At 41.8% G+C, this 15295-nt stretch overlaps 3 protein-coding genes across 4 annotated transcripts; 2 read left to right on the top strand and 1 right to left on the bottom strand.

Annotated features, from left to right (window-relative positions):
- Window positions 1-271: 271 nt before the first annotated feature.
- LOC148898666 (uncharacterized) lies at window positions 272-6713 on the bottom strand. The gene is made up of 6 exons (XM_088993471.1): window positions 6557-6713; window positions 3609-3797; window positions 1470-2291; window positions 1315-1395; window positions 1168-1235; window positions 272-754 (listed from the first exon to the last, which is right to left on the bottom strand). Exons 1-5 carry the CDS (start codon window positions 6599-6601, stop codon window positions 1173-1175), a joined length of 1200 nt encoding a protein of 399 aa, XP_088849597.1. The 5' UTR covers window positions 6602-6713; the 3' UTR covers window positions 272-754; window positions 1168-1172.
- A 1764-nt stretch (window positions 6714-8477) lies between these two features.
- selenoe (selenoprotein e) lies at window positions 8478-10241 on the top strand. Its single transcript, XM_088995421.1, has 4 exons — window positions 8478-8679; window positions 8849-8925; window positions 9550-9628; window positions 9900-10241. The coding sequence occupies exons 1-4, from the start codon at window positions 8548-8550 to the stop codon at window positions 10041-10043; spliced, it is 432 nt and encodes a 143-aa protein (XP_088851547.1). The 5' UTR covers window positions 8478-8547; the 3' UTR covers window positions 10044-10241.
- Window positions 10242-10881: 640 nt separating this feature from the next.
- On the top strand, window positions 10882-15260 carry LOC148898664 (transmembrane protein 17A). 2 transcript variants are annotated; one of them, XM_088995419.1, is made up of 4 exons: window positions 10967-11446; window positions 11868-11980; window positions 12726-12839; window positions 13976-15251. In XM_088995419.1, the coding sequence occupies exons 1-4, from the start codon at window positions 11329-11331 to the stop codon at window positions 14270-14272; spliced, it is 642 nt and encodes a 213-aa protein (XP_088851545.1). In that variant the 5' UTR covers window positions 10967-11328; the 3' UTR covers window positions 14273-15251. The 2 variants fall into 2 exon arrangements, with proteins under 2 accessions (XP_088851546.1, XP_088851545.1); XM_088995420.1 differs by lacking the exon at window positions 11868-11980 and having other exon boundaries at window positions 10882-11446; window positions 13976-15260.
- Window positions 15261-15295: the final 35 nt, after the last annotated feature.

Raw genomic sequence — 15295 nt, 5'->3', positions numbered from 1 at the left:
TACATATAACGATGCAATGAGAACATTTTGTTAGCTACCACATGTGAATTAGCATTTTACTCTACTGTACTCGAGTACTTATAAATATCCAAGTACAGCCTTTGCTGAAGTAAACCTCAGTGAACATGTGAGCCAACATTAAATAGATGTGTAATATGCATTAGTTAGTGAAATGCTAACTGGTTAGCATGTGGCTAGCTGCAGCTTGTTTGACGCTATATATTGTCTGTCTCACAAACACAAACAAAATCAGAACCAGAACGTTACACGGTTTTTGTTTAATGGATTTATTCCAAAGGTTGAAAAACCAACTAACCCTCAATAACAGGAAAACTCGTGTGATACTAGAAGAAAAGAATCTGGAAGGCTCACAACAGAAATGGGATGTTCTCGAGTGATCAAAATAAGCTTTGCTTCCATCAATTGATCTGATTGTGATCAATACATTGCAAATCTGGGCCAGGCCTTGGTTTTTTTGTCACAGTTTAAGACCCCAAAACTGTTCGGTGTACACCAGGCCCGGGACTGAACATCCCCCAGATCTTTGGTGGATAGACGAGAGTAGCATATTTTTCTTCTGTGGTTCTCAATTAGCATGCCGAAAGATCCACGAGGTGGTTCCACCGCATGGCTGGCTGGGCCTTGGTTTGAAGTGGTTTAGAGGGAGTGGGTACAAACGGGGATGTTCTCCGGAGACCTCACAAGGCACTTAAAACCTGGATGTCCCCTCTAATTCCTGGTTTAATCCCTGAACCTAAAACAAAAGAATGGTCATCTGATTCACCTGCAGTAAATCTTCCAGACCACCAAATAACCGTGAAGTATCTGAAAGAAGATAAGTTCAAGGTTCTCCCCGATAAACAAAGACACCTAGGATCAGCTCTAGCACCCGCAACTTTAGTGAGGAGAAGCTAATTAGAAAAAGGCCTGTCGGATGGAAGTCAAAAAGTTGCTCGCTGGGAAATTAGACAAACAGTTCTGAAGAATTAGACAAACAGTTGTGAAGAACCGGTCGCAGAGAAGGAAGGATGCTCCTGGCTGGCAGTAAGGTCCATCGGTACTTATGAAGAGTGGTTACAAGCCAGGAAACGAGGGAAACTGGTATCAAGGAATCATGTTTGCTATCCTGCAAGCGTGCTAGGTTGGTATCAAAGAACAAAGACTCACCAGGACTATCCTTCGTTGGAGACCTTTGGAACCAGAGGACCATTCGTCGCTGTATCCAATGGTATTTCCTGAACACACAGTCTTCAGTTCATACCCGATAAAAGACAGCTACGTTGTTGATAGCATGGACTGTGTCTTCCACCTCACCGTGGTTGATTCCAGATGAATCTGACGAGACCCTATGCTGCTGTCTTCTGAGGGACATTGTAAAGTGGAGGACGCGGTGTCCTGGAAGGGTGGAGAACAAAAAAATAGCATCCAAGCATCTAGCAATCGTTGGTCGAGAGAACTGAGATACACACCTCATGGATTTTAAGAAGTTCTGCTTCCATGTTAACGGGAACAGGTTCTGCTTCAACCTTTGGTTCTGGTTCTTGTTCTGGTTGAGGTATGCAAGCTACACGCTCTGGTTTTGGTACCAAGACATGGTCGCGCTCTGGTTTAACAACGGATTTTGGGTCAGGGGAGTTGCAGATGACCTGTTCTGCTCTTTGTTGTCCTCCAGCAACTGGTTCTGGTTCTGGTTTAGGGATCTTTTTGGGTTCTGGGACTTCTGTTTGTTTTGAAACACAAGAAGTCGCTACCGAGTCAGAGGTACAACCGATGAGTTTTGGTACAGTGGCGACAACCTGCTCCACAGACTCCGAATCCACCTTCATGGCCAGTTTTGCTTCAGCTAGCGGTTGTGGGGAGGAACACAGGACCATCTTTTGGATCGCCACCTGTTCTGGTTTTGGGTTTAGCACTGGTACATTAGCCACAACCTGCTGGACTGTATCTGATTCTGCCTTAAGGGCCGGTTTTGCGTGAATTACTTTTTCTGATTTGAGTGTGGGGCTTAGCGTTTGTGAGACACTAGCTCCAAACTGTTCTCCAGATTTTGGTTCCACTTGAGTGACCGGTTTCGTTTCAGTGACTGGTTGGGAGTTAAGGGTGCACCTAATCAATTCTGGTACCCGAGTGACCACTGGCTTCACTTCCTTTTTCACGGTTTTTGATTCAGATGCATTGGAGACCACTTCCTGACGTGATTTGGGTCCTACTTTCGGTCCTGCTGGTTCTGGTTTAGCTCCGGAAAAGGGCTTACTTGCCGCAAGTTCCGGTACCAAGGCTTTGCATTGAATCTGTGGAGGAGAGGACCAATGTGAGTCACCCAGCCAAAAATTCAGACATCTTGGTTCCCAAGGCATCGGGAAGTAGACGAATGGGACGGTTTTTACACAGGGAGTAGCGAAGAAGCCCCTCACCCTCCACACCTCGTCCCTGACCGAGTTTTTTGAGGCCACGTGAATAATTGCAAGCCTCCCATCACGTGACATTCAATAATTCATCCATTTCGCTAGCATCCATCGTTAATTTAGGCCTAGCGAAGCTTCACATACCCAAATGGTTAAACGAACGGGTATAAAACGTAGATGTTCGTTCAAGTCAGATTTATCGAATCGACCATCGTCCTCTGGACCCTTTTTTGGTGTAGCATAACTTAACCGCGACCTTCCCAGATCTATTGATTGTTTCACCGGAAGAGGGAAGACTCTGGACCATTTCCACATGACACTTAAAGGACAACCGACGTCTCCGGACAGGTTGTGTCCATAATTTGTAAAATGGCTTCATGTGACTTCTACTGAGAGTATTTTAAAAGATTCCACCGCATATAGCTATATTTTACGTTTTAAGACTCGCGCTGAATATTCCGGAAGTCTTGTTTTTGAGTTGGTGACGAGTCCGTACGTGACGTTACTGAAGGAACACCCCTGACCGAAAAAAGGACACATTGTAGCAGTACTTCCATCACGTCAATATATTTTGCTGAACTTGTTTGGTCTGAAAACTTTGTGTTGCACCAAAAAGAGGCAGAAGATGGCGACAAAGCTCCATGTAAGGAATTTATCAGCCTGTGGAAACGGGCTGATTAATTCCTTACACGGAGCTTTGTCGCCATTTTCTGCCTCTTTTTTTAGTGCTACATTTTCCCCCCCAATGTTGCCTCAAAATGGCACGGAATAAATTCTTTAATCGATTGCAAACATGTATGCTTTCCTCTTCAGAACTATTTGAATCATATTCATAACTGGAAGTGTAACAAGAAAGCATCTTCTCCGAATCTGAAGCCATTGTTTTGATTCTCCAGCAATGCAAGACGTCTTGGAGTGACGTCACGAACTGGGGGCGGGACTGGGGGCGGGAAAATGCCCAATTCGCTGCTCAATTTTTTGCAGATTTTGGACACTTGAAGTCATTTTTATTGGTGTTTTGCACTTGACTAAAAATATCATACTGCGTGTTTTGGGTATTTTAGATGCTATAAAATAAAACGTTTTTCTGACGTCAGGAAACAAAACAGTGATGTCGGTTGTCCTTTAAGTACTCATACCAGTCGAACACTTTGGGGGTCTGTAAAAACCACATTTGCTCCATTCTGCGGAAGATCTTCTTACCTGATTTGCCGGTTGTGGTTCTGGTTTGGCGTCTCCAGGCAGCTTCTCAGAGGGGACTTCCGGCCTAACCTGCTTGGTCACTTCAGGTTGGACCTCGGTACTCCTTTCGGTCGTCTTCTTTGGTTCTTTGGAGGCGACTGCTGGCGAGCTGCAGCTGTTGCGCTCCTCTAGTGCTTGTCGTTCCTTTTGCTGGAAATGGAACCGCCAATGTAAAAACAAACCACTGCCATGTTTACAAAAAAAAACCAAAATGTCTTCTATAGGTGTGTCTGAATCGCTAAATGATTATTCGGGAATTGAAAGGATGACGTAGAGCGCCATTCCTGAATGCTGTTTCTTTTTTTCATGCTTGGGTGCCGATAATGCGCTGGCCATGGCCTCTGGCGATGTTTTTTATTTTCCACATGGAGGCAGCATTTCCCTTTTTTCCATGTTAGCGCTTTGTTACAGCTTTAGCTGTTGTTAAAGCGCGACGTAAAACAATATGTACTATATGTATTGCATTGTATTTTGGACATCCGCCCTCATTTCAAGCTCAAATAACTCCAGACCCATATCATTTAGGAATTAACTCATTTTCATCTGTTTAAAATTGCATTCACGGTTTAGTTTAAATCCGCTATTTTATTATTTATCATGTAGGTTGTGGAATTTGAGTGACAATGACAAAAACCCTGGCACTGGAGCGATTTTTTTATTTTATTTTTTTTAATTTTTATTATATTCAACTTGGAAGAGTCGAAGTTTCCAAAACTGAATAGTGAGCATGGCGCGCTACGCTAGGCGCCACATGGTTAGCCATCCCAGACCCAACAATAACATCAATAAAGCCCCTCGCCCGGTTCCATCACAATGCCAGCGGTCAGACCCCGACGCGTCCTGACAGGTGCGACCAGCGTGAAAGTGCGACGGTCAGCAGAAACCGCATAGGCGAGAGCCAGCTAGCTTAATCAAAAGCAGTGGCAGCCACACGCGCCACCGTTCACTCATCCCGGAAGTAACTCAAATAGATGGAAAGCTAGCTAGCTAGCCAATTGATAACTAATAGCTAGCCGGCTAGACCGCTCGCCAGCCAGCCAGATAGCTGAATAGCTAAGAGATAGCTAGCTAGATAGCCAGCCAGGGTTAGCCGAGTTACTTAGTTATCGAATTAGCTGTCTATTAGCTAGCTAACTTTCTATCTGAGTTACTTCCGGGTTGAGTGAAGGCGTAGCTAGCTATCTGTTAGCAATCTATTAGCTAGCTAGCTTTGTAGCCGAGTTACTTAGTTATCGAATTAGCTGTCTATTAGCTAGCTAGCTTTCTATCCGAGTTACTTCCGGGTTGAGCGAAGGCAGAGCTTGCTATCTGTTAGCTATCTATTAGCTAGCTAGCTTTGTATTCGAGTTACTTAGTTATCGAATAAGCTGTCTATTAGCTGGCTAGCTTTCTATCTGAGCTACTTCCGCTTGAGTGAAGGCCTAGCTAGCTATCTGTTAGCTACCGAGCTTTCTAGCCGAGTGTCTTCCGGGTTGAGTAAACGCTGGCGCGTGTGGTTGTCGCTGCTCACCCACAAAAAAAAAACATCAGCTGACTGTAAAGTGACCTTGAGAGTTTTGAACGGCGCGTATAAATAAAATGTATTAATATGATGATTATTATTATTAATGAGTATTTTTTTTAGTTTAATGGTCACCCCCCCAACCAAAAAAGAGGAGTTTTTAGCATCCCCTCCCCCCCATCCGAAATTCCTCCCACTCAATACTCGACTTGTCCCCCATCCAACGTTCATCCTTCCTTTATCTTGGCTCAATTGCCGATGTCTGATTTGGTAGCATGACTCAGTGTGGAAGCTCGCAAGAATTTACAGACATGGGAAGGGTAGGGGTCACGAGGGGGCGGGGCCAGCGGGGGTCAGGACAGGATAGCATCCCCAGCTAGCCTCCTGAATGTCAGGCTATTTAAACCTCTACACTTAATCCATCACTTTTGTTTTTGTTTTTTTTTCTTCAAGCTCAAAATAGAAACGCTTACCTCCCTCAATAAAAGAACTTCACAATAAAAGCTTGTTTACATTCAAAGCGCCGCCATTTTTTTTGCTTCTTTTTAAATCATCAAATTCTAAAATTGATTGTTTTTTTTTTGGTCAAAACCTCCCAAAAATCGCTAAAAATCCCAGTGATCATTCCAGTGCACTATTTATGACATTTCAATTATCTTTTATTTTTTTAAGCTCTCAAAAGAGAAACACTTAGCGACTTAGCTATTAGCTGGCTGGCTGTTGGCTATCTATTAGCTATTTATCAGCCATCCATTAGCTAACTGGCTAGCTATTAGCTGTCTAGCTAGCTGGCTGTAAGCTGTCGCTATTTATTTGCTATCCATTAGCTAGCAAGCTATTAGCTGTCTAGCTCTCTGTCTAGTTGTTGGCTATCTATTAGCTATTTATTTGCTATCTAGCTATTAGCTGTCTAGCTCTCTGTCTAGTTGTTGGCTATCTATTAGCTATTTATTTGCTATCTAGCTATTAGCTGTCTAGCTGACTGCCTGTAAGCTGTCTAGCTGTTGGCTATCTGGCTACCTATTCTTCGCTATTTATTGGCTATCCATTAGCTAGCTAGCTATTAGCTGTCTAGATCACTGCCTGTAAGCTGTCTAGCTGTTGGCCATCTGGTGATCTATTATTCGCTATTTATTTGCTATCCATTAGCGAGCTAGCTTTCTATCTTTTTGAGTTACTTCGGGGTTGAATGAATGCTGGCGCATGTGGCTGCCGCTGCTCACCCACAGACAAACTTTATCCTGTGACTGTAAAGTGACCTTGAGAGCTTTGAAAGGCGCTTAGAAATCAAATGTATTAGTATTATTATTATTATTATGTTGGAAAAATGTTGACATTTTTTCACATTTTTTGGAATCATATCAATGGGTGAACATGTTGTTGGCCGTGTGGAATGCGTGTCACTCACCACTCTCCTCAAGCGACGTTGATTCTTCTTCTTCTTGCTGGGCATGTTGCCGTGTCACAATGATGATGATGATGATGGCGATGAAAATGAAACGATGCAGTCAAAAGACGGAGAAGCGCCTGCGAGAGCGGCAAACTCTTTAGAACAAGCCCCGCCTCCCCACAGCTAACTCACTCTACTGTGCACTTAAAGGACAACCGACACCATTTTTTTTTCTTTCCTAACTGACATCAGAAAAACGTTTGATAGCATCTAAAATACCCACAACTTTTTTTAGTCAAATGCAAAACACCAATAAAAATGACTTAAAATGTTCCAAAACAGCCACAAAATGAGCTCGGAACTGGGCAGATGCAGAAAGTCCCGCCCAATGACAAATGTTTTCCAAATATACATTTATGTATTTACCGTATTTTCTGGTGTAAATGGCACACTGGCGTATAAGGTTGCACCTTCAATGAAGGACAAAAGTTTCCCAAATATACCTGTATTTATTTACTGTATTTTCTGGAGTATAAGGCGCACCCGCAATGAATGACAAAAGTATTCAAAATATACATTTATGTAATTACCGTATTTTCCCATGTATAAAGCCCACTGGAGCATAAGGTGGACCCCCAATGAATGACAAAAGTTTTCCAAATAGTATATCTTTATGTATTTACCGTATTTTTTGGTGTAAATAGCGCACCGGAGTATAAGGTTGCACCTTCAATGAATGACAAAAGTTTTCCAAATATACATCTATTTATTTACTGTATTTTCTGGAGTATAAGGCGCACCCGCAATGAATGACAAAAGTATTCCAAATATACATTTATGTAATTACCGTATTTTCCTGTGTATAAGGCCCACTGGAGCATAAGGTGGACACCCAATGAATGACAAAAGTTTTCCAAATAGTATATCTTTATGTATTTACCGTATTTTTTTGGTGTAAATAGCGCACCGGAGTATAAGGTTGCACCTTCAATGAATGACAAAAGTTTTCCAAATATACATCTATTTATTTACTGTATTTTCTGGAGTATAAGGCGCACCTGCAATGAATGACAAAAGTATTCCAAATATACATTTATGTATTTACCGTATTTTTCGGTGTATAACGTGCACTGGAGTATAAGGCGTACCCCCAGTGAATGATGTATTTTCAAACTTTTTCCATATATATGACGCATGGGAGTGTAAGGGGCACCTTCACTGCTTGACAAAAGTTTTCCAAATATACATTTCTGTATTTACCCTATTTTTGGGTGTATAAGGCGCACTAGAGTATAAGGTGGACCCCTAATGAATTGTGTATTTTCAAACTCCCATATATAAAGCGCACCGGACTATAAGGCGCACCTTCAATGAATGAAACAAGTTTTCCAAATATACATGTATGTATTTTCCGCTGTATAAGGCGCACCGGAGTATAAGGCGCACCCCCAATAAATAGTGTATTTTCTAATGTTTTCCATACATAAGGTGTATGGAAAATCAAGGCTTTCGGGTGTGCCTTATAATCCGGAAAATCCGTTTTTTTTTTGTTTTTTGTTTTTTTTTACAAAAACAATACATGAACCTAATGTACAATCCCTGAGAGAATTGACTCGGAAAGATTTGAAAATGTATTTTCCTCGTGTTTAACAAACCCACGTCCCTTTCCGACGTGGGAAAAAAAAAGTGATAAGGGACCAGATGTCACCTGGCCCCATCGTCAAATATGGATGATACCATCCAAGTCGCGGTTGTCCTTTCGGATTTTTAAAATGATCCCGGCGTAAGTAAACCGAAGAAAAGTAAACGACGCCAACCGTGCATTCACTAACTTTAAAAATATTCAACATTCATCGCAATGTCATCATTTTAATATCTCCATTATTGGAAAATAAGCCCCGCCCATCCCACCTCCACCCACGTTGTTGTAAAATGGTCTCTTCCATGTGAGTCAAGTCCAGGTGGAAATGTCGCCTTCTCGTTAGGAAGGAAAGTTTCGAGAAATCGCCATGTTGCCCACTTTCTTTCTTTCTTCTTTGACGCTAACCCTCGCCGCCGTCGCCGTGGCGGCGACAGGAAACGACAACGAAACCATGGCGGGCCCGGACGGCATCGTCACCATCGCGCGGGCAAAACTGCTGGTAAAGCTTTTCGCCTCCTTCTCAGTTCAAATCGGGACTCATTATTTTAAAAAATATATACTATATAAACATCACCTACAATATGTCAAATTGGTGTAGAATCGATCTTTACAATTGATTTTGTTGTAATCAATGAAATAATGATCAGGTTTTTTTTTTCTCTCCCAAGGCTCCCAGCGTGGTTGGATGAGGCATCAAGAAAATGCCCGAGTTGCATCACTTCCTGTTGGAGCGCTGGGCATTATAGTATCCTTTTCGTCGATGCTTTTCCTCGCAAAGTTCATTTTTTACGGCTTTTTTAACTCATTCACAAATTTATTCGAGAATTGAAAATATGACGTAGAGCGCCAATTTGCTCTTGTTTTGTTTTTTTCATCCTTGGGTGCCGATAAAGCGCTGGCCATGGCCTCTGGCAATGTTTTTGCTTTCCACAAGGGGGCAGCATTTCTTTTTTCCCCCCATGTTAGCGCTTTGTTCCAGCTTCAGCTGTTGTTAAAGCGCTATACAGTGAGGCTTACAAACATAATTGGTTCCCAGAAGATGTGTGTAAGGCGAAAAGTGTGTATTCCAAACATTAATTTCCCATAGGAAACCATTAAAATGAGAATAATCCGTTCCCAGGAGCCCATAATACATTATTTTCTACTAAATAAGCCTTAAAACTCCACAAAAATATACTTTATTTTATGTATAATTTGCCATGGTATTGTAATTAAAGAAATAAACACATCGTCTGGCAGTGAATGAGTTAATAATAATAATAATAATTTACCCTTATGTGATTTTTATTTGTTCTTGTGGTAAACGACTTTGAAAGATCTTTATTTTTAGTCATTTCCTTGACCTGCGTTTTTTTTTTTTTTCACCCAGTCACAACCTGGAGTACGATTCCTCAGAGGAATTGAACCCTCGGCTCGTTTTTTATGATGACAAGGACGAGATCGTGAAGGTGACTTTGGACACGCCCCTTTTTGGCAAAATTCCGATTACCTTGAAGAAAAGCGCCGGTAGCACAAAAAAAAAAAAACGAAATTTTGTATTTGTGTTTTGAAAGTTGGATTCGTACATTATAACGTAAAAAAAAAAAAAAAAATACACATTTTACGTCGTAACATATTTATATCGTATATTATCCTCAGAACCATCAAATTTTTTTTTCAAATAAAATGACGAACATTTTTTACCTTACCGAAAAAAATGCCATTTGCTATTTTTCGTAGACGGTCGCTGTGAAAGACATGAAAGCGGTGGACATCGCCGCCCTGCTGGACTCTCTGGGCTTCTACAAGCGGTCGCAAAAGGGCGAAGCGGTGCCGGAGGAGTTCCAGAACTTCCCCTTGCACGCACCCCGCGATGAGCTGTGACATCCCCGCCCCCTTGTGGTCGAACGTTGCCTCTACGTCCCGCTCACGCCATTGATGACGAACCGGAGCCTCAAGGGGTTAAAAATAAATACAATCCCGGCTCCGTTCTGACTGCTCGCTGGGCCCGACGTAGTGTGCATCCGCCGTTCAAAATGGAATAAAAATAAAGTTTTTGTTAAATCAAAACAAAGACCATGATTAATTTTTGTATGTCAATCCTTGATCTGATTGGAAGCCAAAAGTAGTAGTAGTCGTCACGGTAGTATCTAGCTAGCTATCTATTAGCTATCTAGCTATTAGCTATCTATTTGCTATCTGGCTAGCTAGCTTTCTATCTATTTGAGTTACTTCCGGGTTGAGTGAACGCTGGCGCGTTACCCCAAAGTAACTCAAATAGATGGAAAGCTAGCTCGCTAGCTAATGGATAGCAAATAAATAGCTAATAGATAGCCAACAACTAGCCAGCTATACAGCTTCCAGCCAGTCAGCTAATAGCTAGTAAGCTAGCTGGCTAATGGATAGCAAATAAATAGCGAATAGATAGCTAGATAACCAACAGCTAGCCATCTAGTGGAATACAACCATTGAAGGAACAAATTGGAACTTTCATCGTAACCTTTATTCACACATTATGAAGTTTAACTGAACCACAACAGGGCGATAGCGCATGTAAATTTCCTTAAAAAGTGGCTGACATGTTACATTCCTTCCCGGAATACAATTTACTTTAATTGTTTGTTTGTTTGTTTATTTTGGTGGGTAGTTGCGAGTGAGTGTTTGCTCGAACAGTGGCCTATAAATAAAAATAATAATTCACAGTACTGCATGTAGGGTACTGTGACAACGGTGACACAACAGGAAACACACGGACCATACTTTGTTGCTTTCCCCACAGCGCCGTTTACTGGCGCGGCGGTGTAATTGCAGGGAGCCATTATACAAAAATGCCTTTCCAGTTCAGTTCCCTTTTTTACCTACAAATCCAGAAGCCTTTGAATAAAGTTTCCAGTGTTTATTTTATTTATTTAAAATGCATTTCTAACCCATGAATTGCATGTGATTGAACTTCTTTTATTTTACGGTGAGACGTGCCCATGTCGGTTATGGACGACGTGCGATAACGACGTGTTCGTATTCCTGTCGCCGTTATGTCTGGAGGGGGTCGAATTCACGGCACCTCGTAACTGTTTCGGTTGATGTCAGGACAAGAGATTAACTTAATCCCTCGAGGCGCCTGTCTCCTTTTTGCTAATCTGATGTGCAGATCGAGTGTCCAAATAGCGCCATGCCGACGTTCTACTCGCCGGTTCCCGACAACGTCGGCAAAGTCGGCGTGGTGGGCCCGGTTTACGACGGAACATGGCGGCGTCACCTCCCACCCTCGCCTTCGGTTTCACGTTCAGGTCTGTCGCTTCTCATTCTTGATTTGACGACATTCTTCGTTGGGTTTTGTCTGAAGGGGAGTTCGGTGGGCGGAGGGGTGGGATTAGCAACACACCGAAGAGCCATCACAACACGTTATAAAAATAAACAATAATAATAACTCAAATAGATAGAAAGAGAGCTAGCTAGCTAATAGATAACTAATAGCTATCTATAGATAGATAGCGAGATAGATAGATAGATAGATAGATAGATAGATAGATAGATAGATAGATAGATAGATAGATAGATAGATAGATAGATAGATAGATAATAATACTACATTTTTTTTACACACTGTAATTTGACACAAATTTATGTATAAGACAGGGACGAAAAAAAAACAAATTTTATGATGCTAATGTTTGAAGCTAACAAACAATATGACATATTTGTTTTTAGCTTTGGCGTGCAGCGGGGTGGCGTGCGACATTGCTCTGCACATGTTGATCTACTTCAACATGTTTTATTTGCCCTGCTGGTGTTTTTCGGCCGTCTGCATGCTACAAGTCAAGGTCAGTGAGCAGCTATTCGCGCCCGCGTTCACTCAACCCGGAAGTAACTCAAATAGATAGATAGCCAATAGATAGCTAATATATAGATAGACAGCTAGCTAGGTAGCCATATAACAAATATATAGCCAGCTAGATAGCTAGCGAGCCAGCCAGATAGCTAATGGATAGCAAAAAGATAGCCAGCGAGGTAGCTAGCCAGATAGCCAGCCAGGTAGTAATCATAATAACCATCATAATATAATAATAATAATAATAATAATAATAATAATAATAATAATAATAATACATTTGATTTCTAAGCACCTTTCAAAACTCTCCAGGACACTATACAGTAACAGGATTTTTTTTTTGTGAGCGGGTGAGCAGCGGCAGCCATTCGCGACCGCGTTCACTCTACCCGGAAGTAACACAGCAGCAAAGTTATGAAAGGACAACAGTGATACTCTGTTTTCGAGCCTAATCTGTTCCAGAAAGCTGTTTGAAAACCGATTTGTTCAAAAACCGAAACATAACTTTCCATTATAATCAATGTAAAAAAGGTTCATCTGTTCCAAGTCTAAACAAACAACTTTTTAAAAGCACTTTTAACTATTCTACAGCATAAACTGGATAAACACATAATAAGAACATTTGTAAACTACTATAAAAACAAACTGTAACGTTTTATTATTTAATGGACCTTGCGAGTCAAGTCCTGGAACCCGATTGTGTGTGTGATTGAAAGCCTCCGTCTTTGTTTTTCCAGTTTGCGCACCTTCCGGGATACTATCAGGGCTTGCTGATCACCGGGATTGTCCTCGTCACCGTCGTGGAAATCATCCGCCTTTATCTTGGCTACTTTGGGAATCTGCACGAGAATGTAAAAGCACTTCACTCACATTTGTACATTTTTTAAAAAAATGGCATCCCCTTTTTTTGCTCATTTTGGTACAGTGATACCTCGGTTTACGAACCCCTTGGTTTACGAACCTTTCAGTTTACGAACGTTAAATTTATGAAAATGTAACCTTGGCATACAAACTATTTTTCGGGATACACACGGAGCGCCACAATGTATGATGTGTCGCTGGCAAATGAGCCCGTTCTGCTAAAAAGAAAATGGCAGCCGACTGAAATAGATAGAAAGCTAGTTAGCTAGCGAGCTAATAATAATAATAATAATAATAATAATAATAATAATAATAAATAATACATTTCATTTCTAAGCGCCTTTCAAAACTCTCAAGGTGACTTTACAGTCATAGGATCGTTTTTTTCTGCGGATGAGCAGCGGCAGCCACATGCGCCAGCGTTCACTTAACCCGGAAGTAACTCAAATAGATAGAAAGCTAGCTAGCTAGCTAACAAATAGCTAATAGATAGCAAATGCATAGCCAGCCAGCTAGATAGACAATGGATAACCAGATAGACAGTTAGCTAACTAGCAATATAGCCATATAGCTAATACATACCCAGCTACATAACCAGCTAGCTAGCCAGACAGTAATAGATAGCGAATGGATAGCCAACCAGGTAGCCAGACAGCTAGCTAGTTAATAGATAGCCAGATAGCCAGTTAGGGAGCTAGCTAATATATAGCAAATAGGTAGCTAGCCAGGTAGCTAGCTAAATAGCAAATGAGATAGCTAATAGTTAGCAAATAGATAGCTAATAGCTAGTGAATAGATAGCTAACACCTAGCGAATAGATAGCTAATAGCTAGAGAATAGATAGCTACCTAGTGAATCGATCGATACAGTAATCATAATAATAATACATTTCATTTATCAGCACCTTTCAAAACTCTCAAGGTCACTTTCCAGTCACAGGATACAGTCGCTAATAGTAAGCTACCTTGCCAGCTAGATAGCTATATAGTTAAACGATAGCTAGCTAGATAGATAGCGAGCCAGCTAGACAGCTAATAGATAGTAAGGTAGAATTTTGGTTGGAATTGCCAATTTTGGGCAATTTTAATAATAATCATCATCATAATCATAATAATAATTTGCGCAGGTTGCGTGGCTGTGCTGCTTCTGCGTGCTGACGGTGTCGTTCCAGCTGCCGGTGCTTCTCTTCTTCGTGACAGACGAGGGCGTGCTCATCTTGCCGACGGAGCGCGCCGTCCATTTCCTGTTGCTGGCCGCCTCCGTGGCCCAGATTGCGGCCGCCGCGTTGGCGCTCCGTACTATGACTAGGAAATTGACGCAACTCTTCCACTTGCGCCAAATGGCCAAAGTGGACAGCTTCGGCAACGCCGCCGCCGGTGCGCCCGCCCTCGCTTTGACGTACCGACGCGTTACAGTGAGTTAGTGAGTCCAACATGCCTATGTGGAACTGTCGCGGCTTGGAATTGAAGCGGATTTATGTGGGACAGTCGATGTGAGGCAATTTCTTTTCGTCAGTGGATGCTACAGATGCGTGCGTGTTTGCTGTCAACATTTAGCTTGGAGTAGACGTGCACGTTACACCATGACGTCCCTAATCCACTGCTGAAAAGGACGCTTTGATCCTCTCCTCTTTCATCTAGAACTGCTTCATGTCACAAAGAGGATACAGAAAGTGCTGTAGAATCTGTGTCTTTGTGTTGTCATATTATTTATTTTTGTTTTTTTGACTTCAAGATGGCGCCGCGAGAGTGTCTGCCTTTACAGCAGCTCTTGTATTTTGTTTTTCTACTTCTTTCATGTCCTCTTCCTTTAATAACATTGCTGCTGTGTTACTTCCGGGTGGAGTGAACACTAGTGCGAATGGCTGCCACTGCTCACCCGCACAAAAAAATCCTGTGACTGTAAAGTGTCATTGAGAGAGTAGAACTGCTTCATGTCACAAAGAGGGTACAGAAAGTGCTGAAGAATGAATGACTCTGTGTCTTTGTGTTGTCATATTATTAGTCATTTTTGTTTTTTGTTTTTTTTAACTTTATGTTACTTCCGGGTTGAGTGAGCGCTGGCGCGTGTGGCTGCCGCTGCTCACCCGCAGAAAAAAATATCCTGTGACTGTAAAGTGTCCTTGAAAGGCGCTTATGAATTAAATGTATTTTTATGATTATCATTAAACGCAAACGTCACTCTTGTATTTGAATGCTAATGTATGGGCACTCCGACCACCAGAGGGCAGCAGAGGACTAGAAAGAACCCTGGAAAGCTGCTTCATGAACGAAAATCTTCATTTTTACACCCAAACTAACATACGTGTCCATTTATATGTTTTCTTCGGAATTTATACGTTTTTAAAAGCATTTCAAATAATGTACGGCGTACTACAACTTTGATGCGGAAATTTGTTTCAAATTGTGAGCCGATTTTACGGAGGCCATTTTGGCTCAAACCCAGT

Source organism: Hippocampus bargibanti, linkage group LG04, assembly GCF_051943395.1.
Source record: "Hippocampus bargibanti isolate YZ-2025 linkage group LG04, ASM5194339v1, whole genome shotgun sequence".
Taxonomy (NCBI): domain Eukaryota; kingdom Metazoa; phylum Chordata; class Actinopteri; order Syngnathiformes; family Syngnathidae; genus Hippocampus; species Hippocampus bargibanti.
Note: the sequence above shows the minus strand (reverse complement) of the source record. Positions and strands in the feature narration are given on the sequence as shown.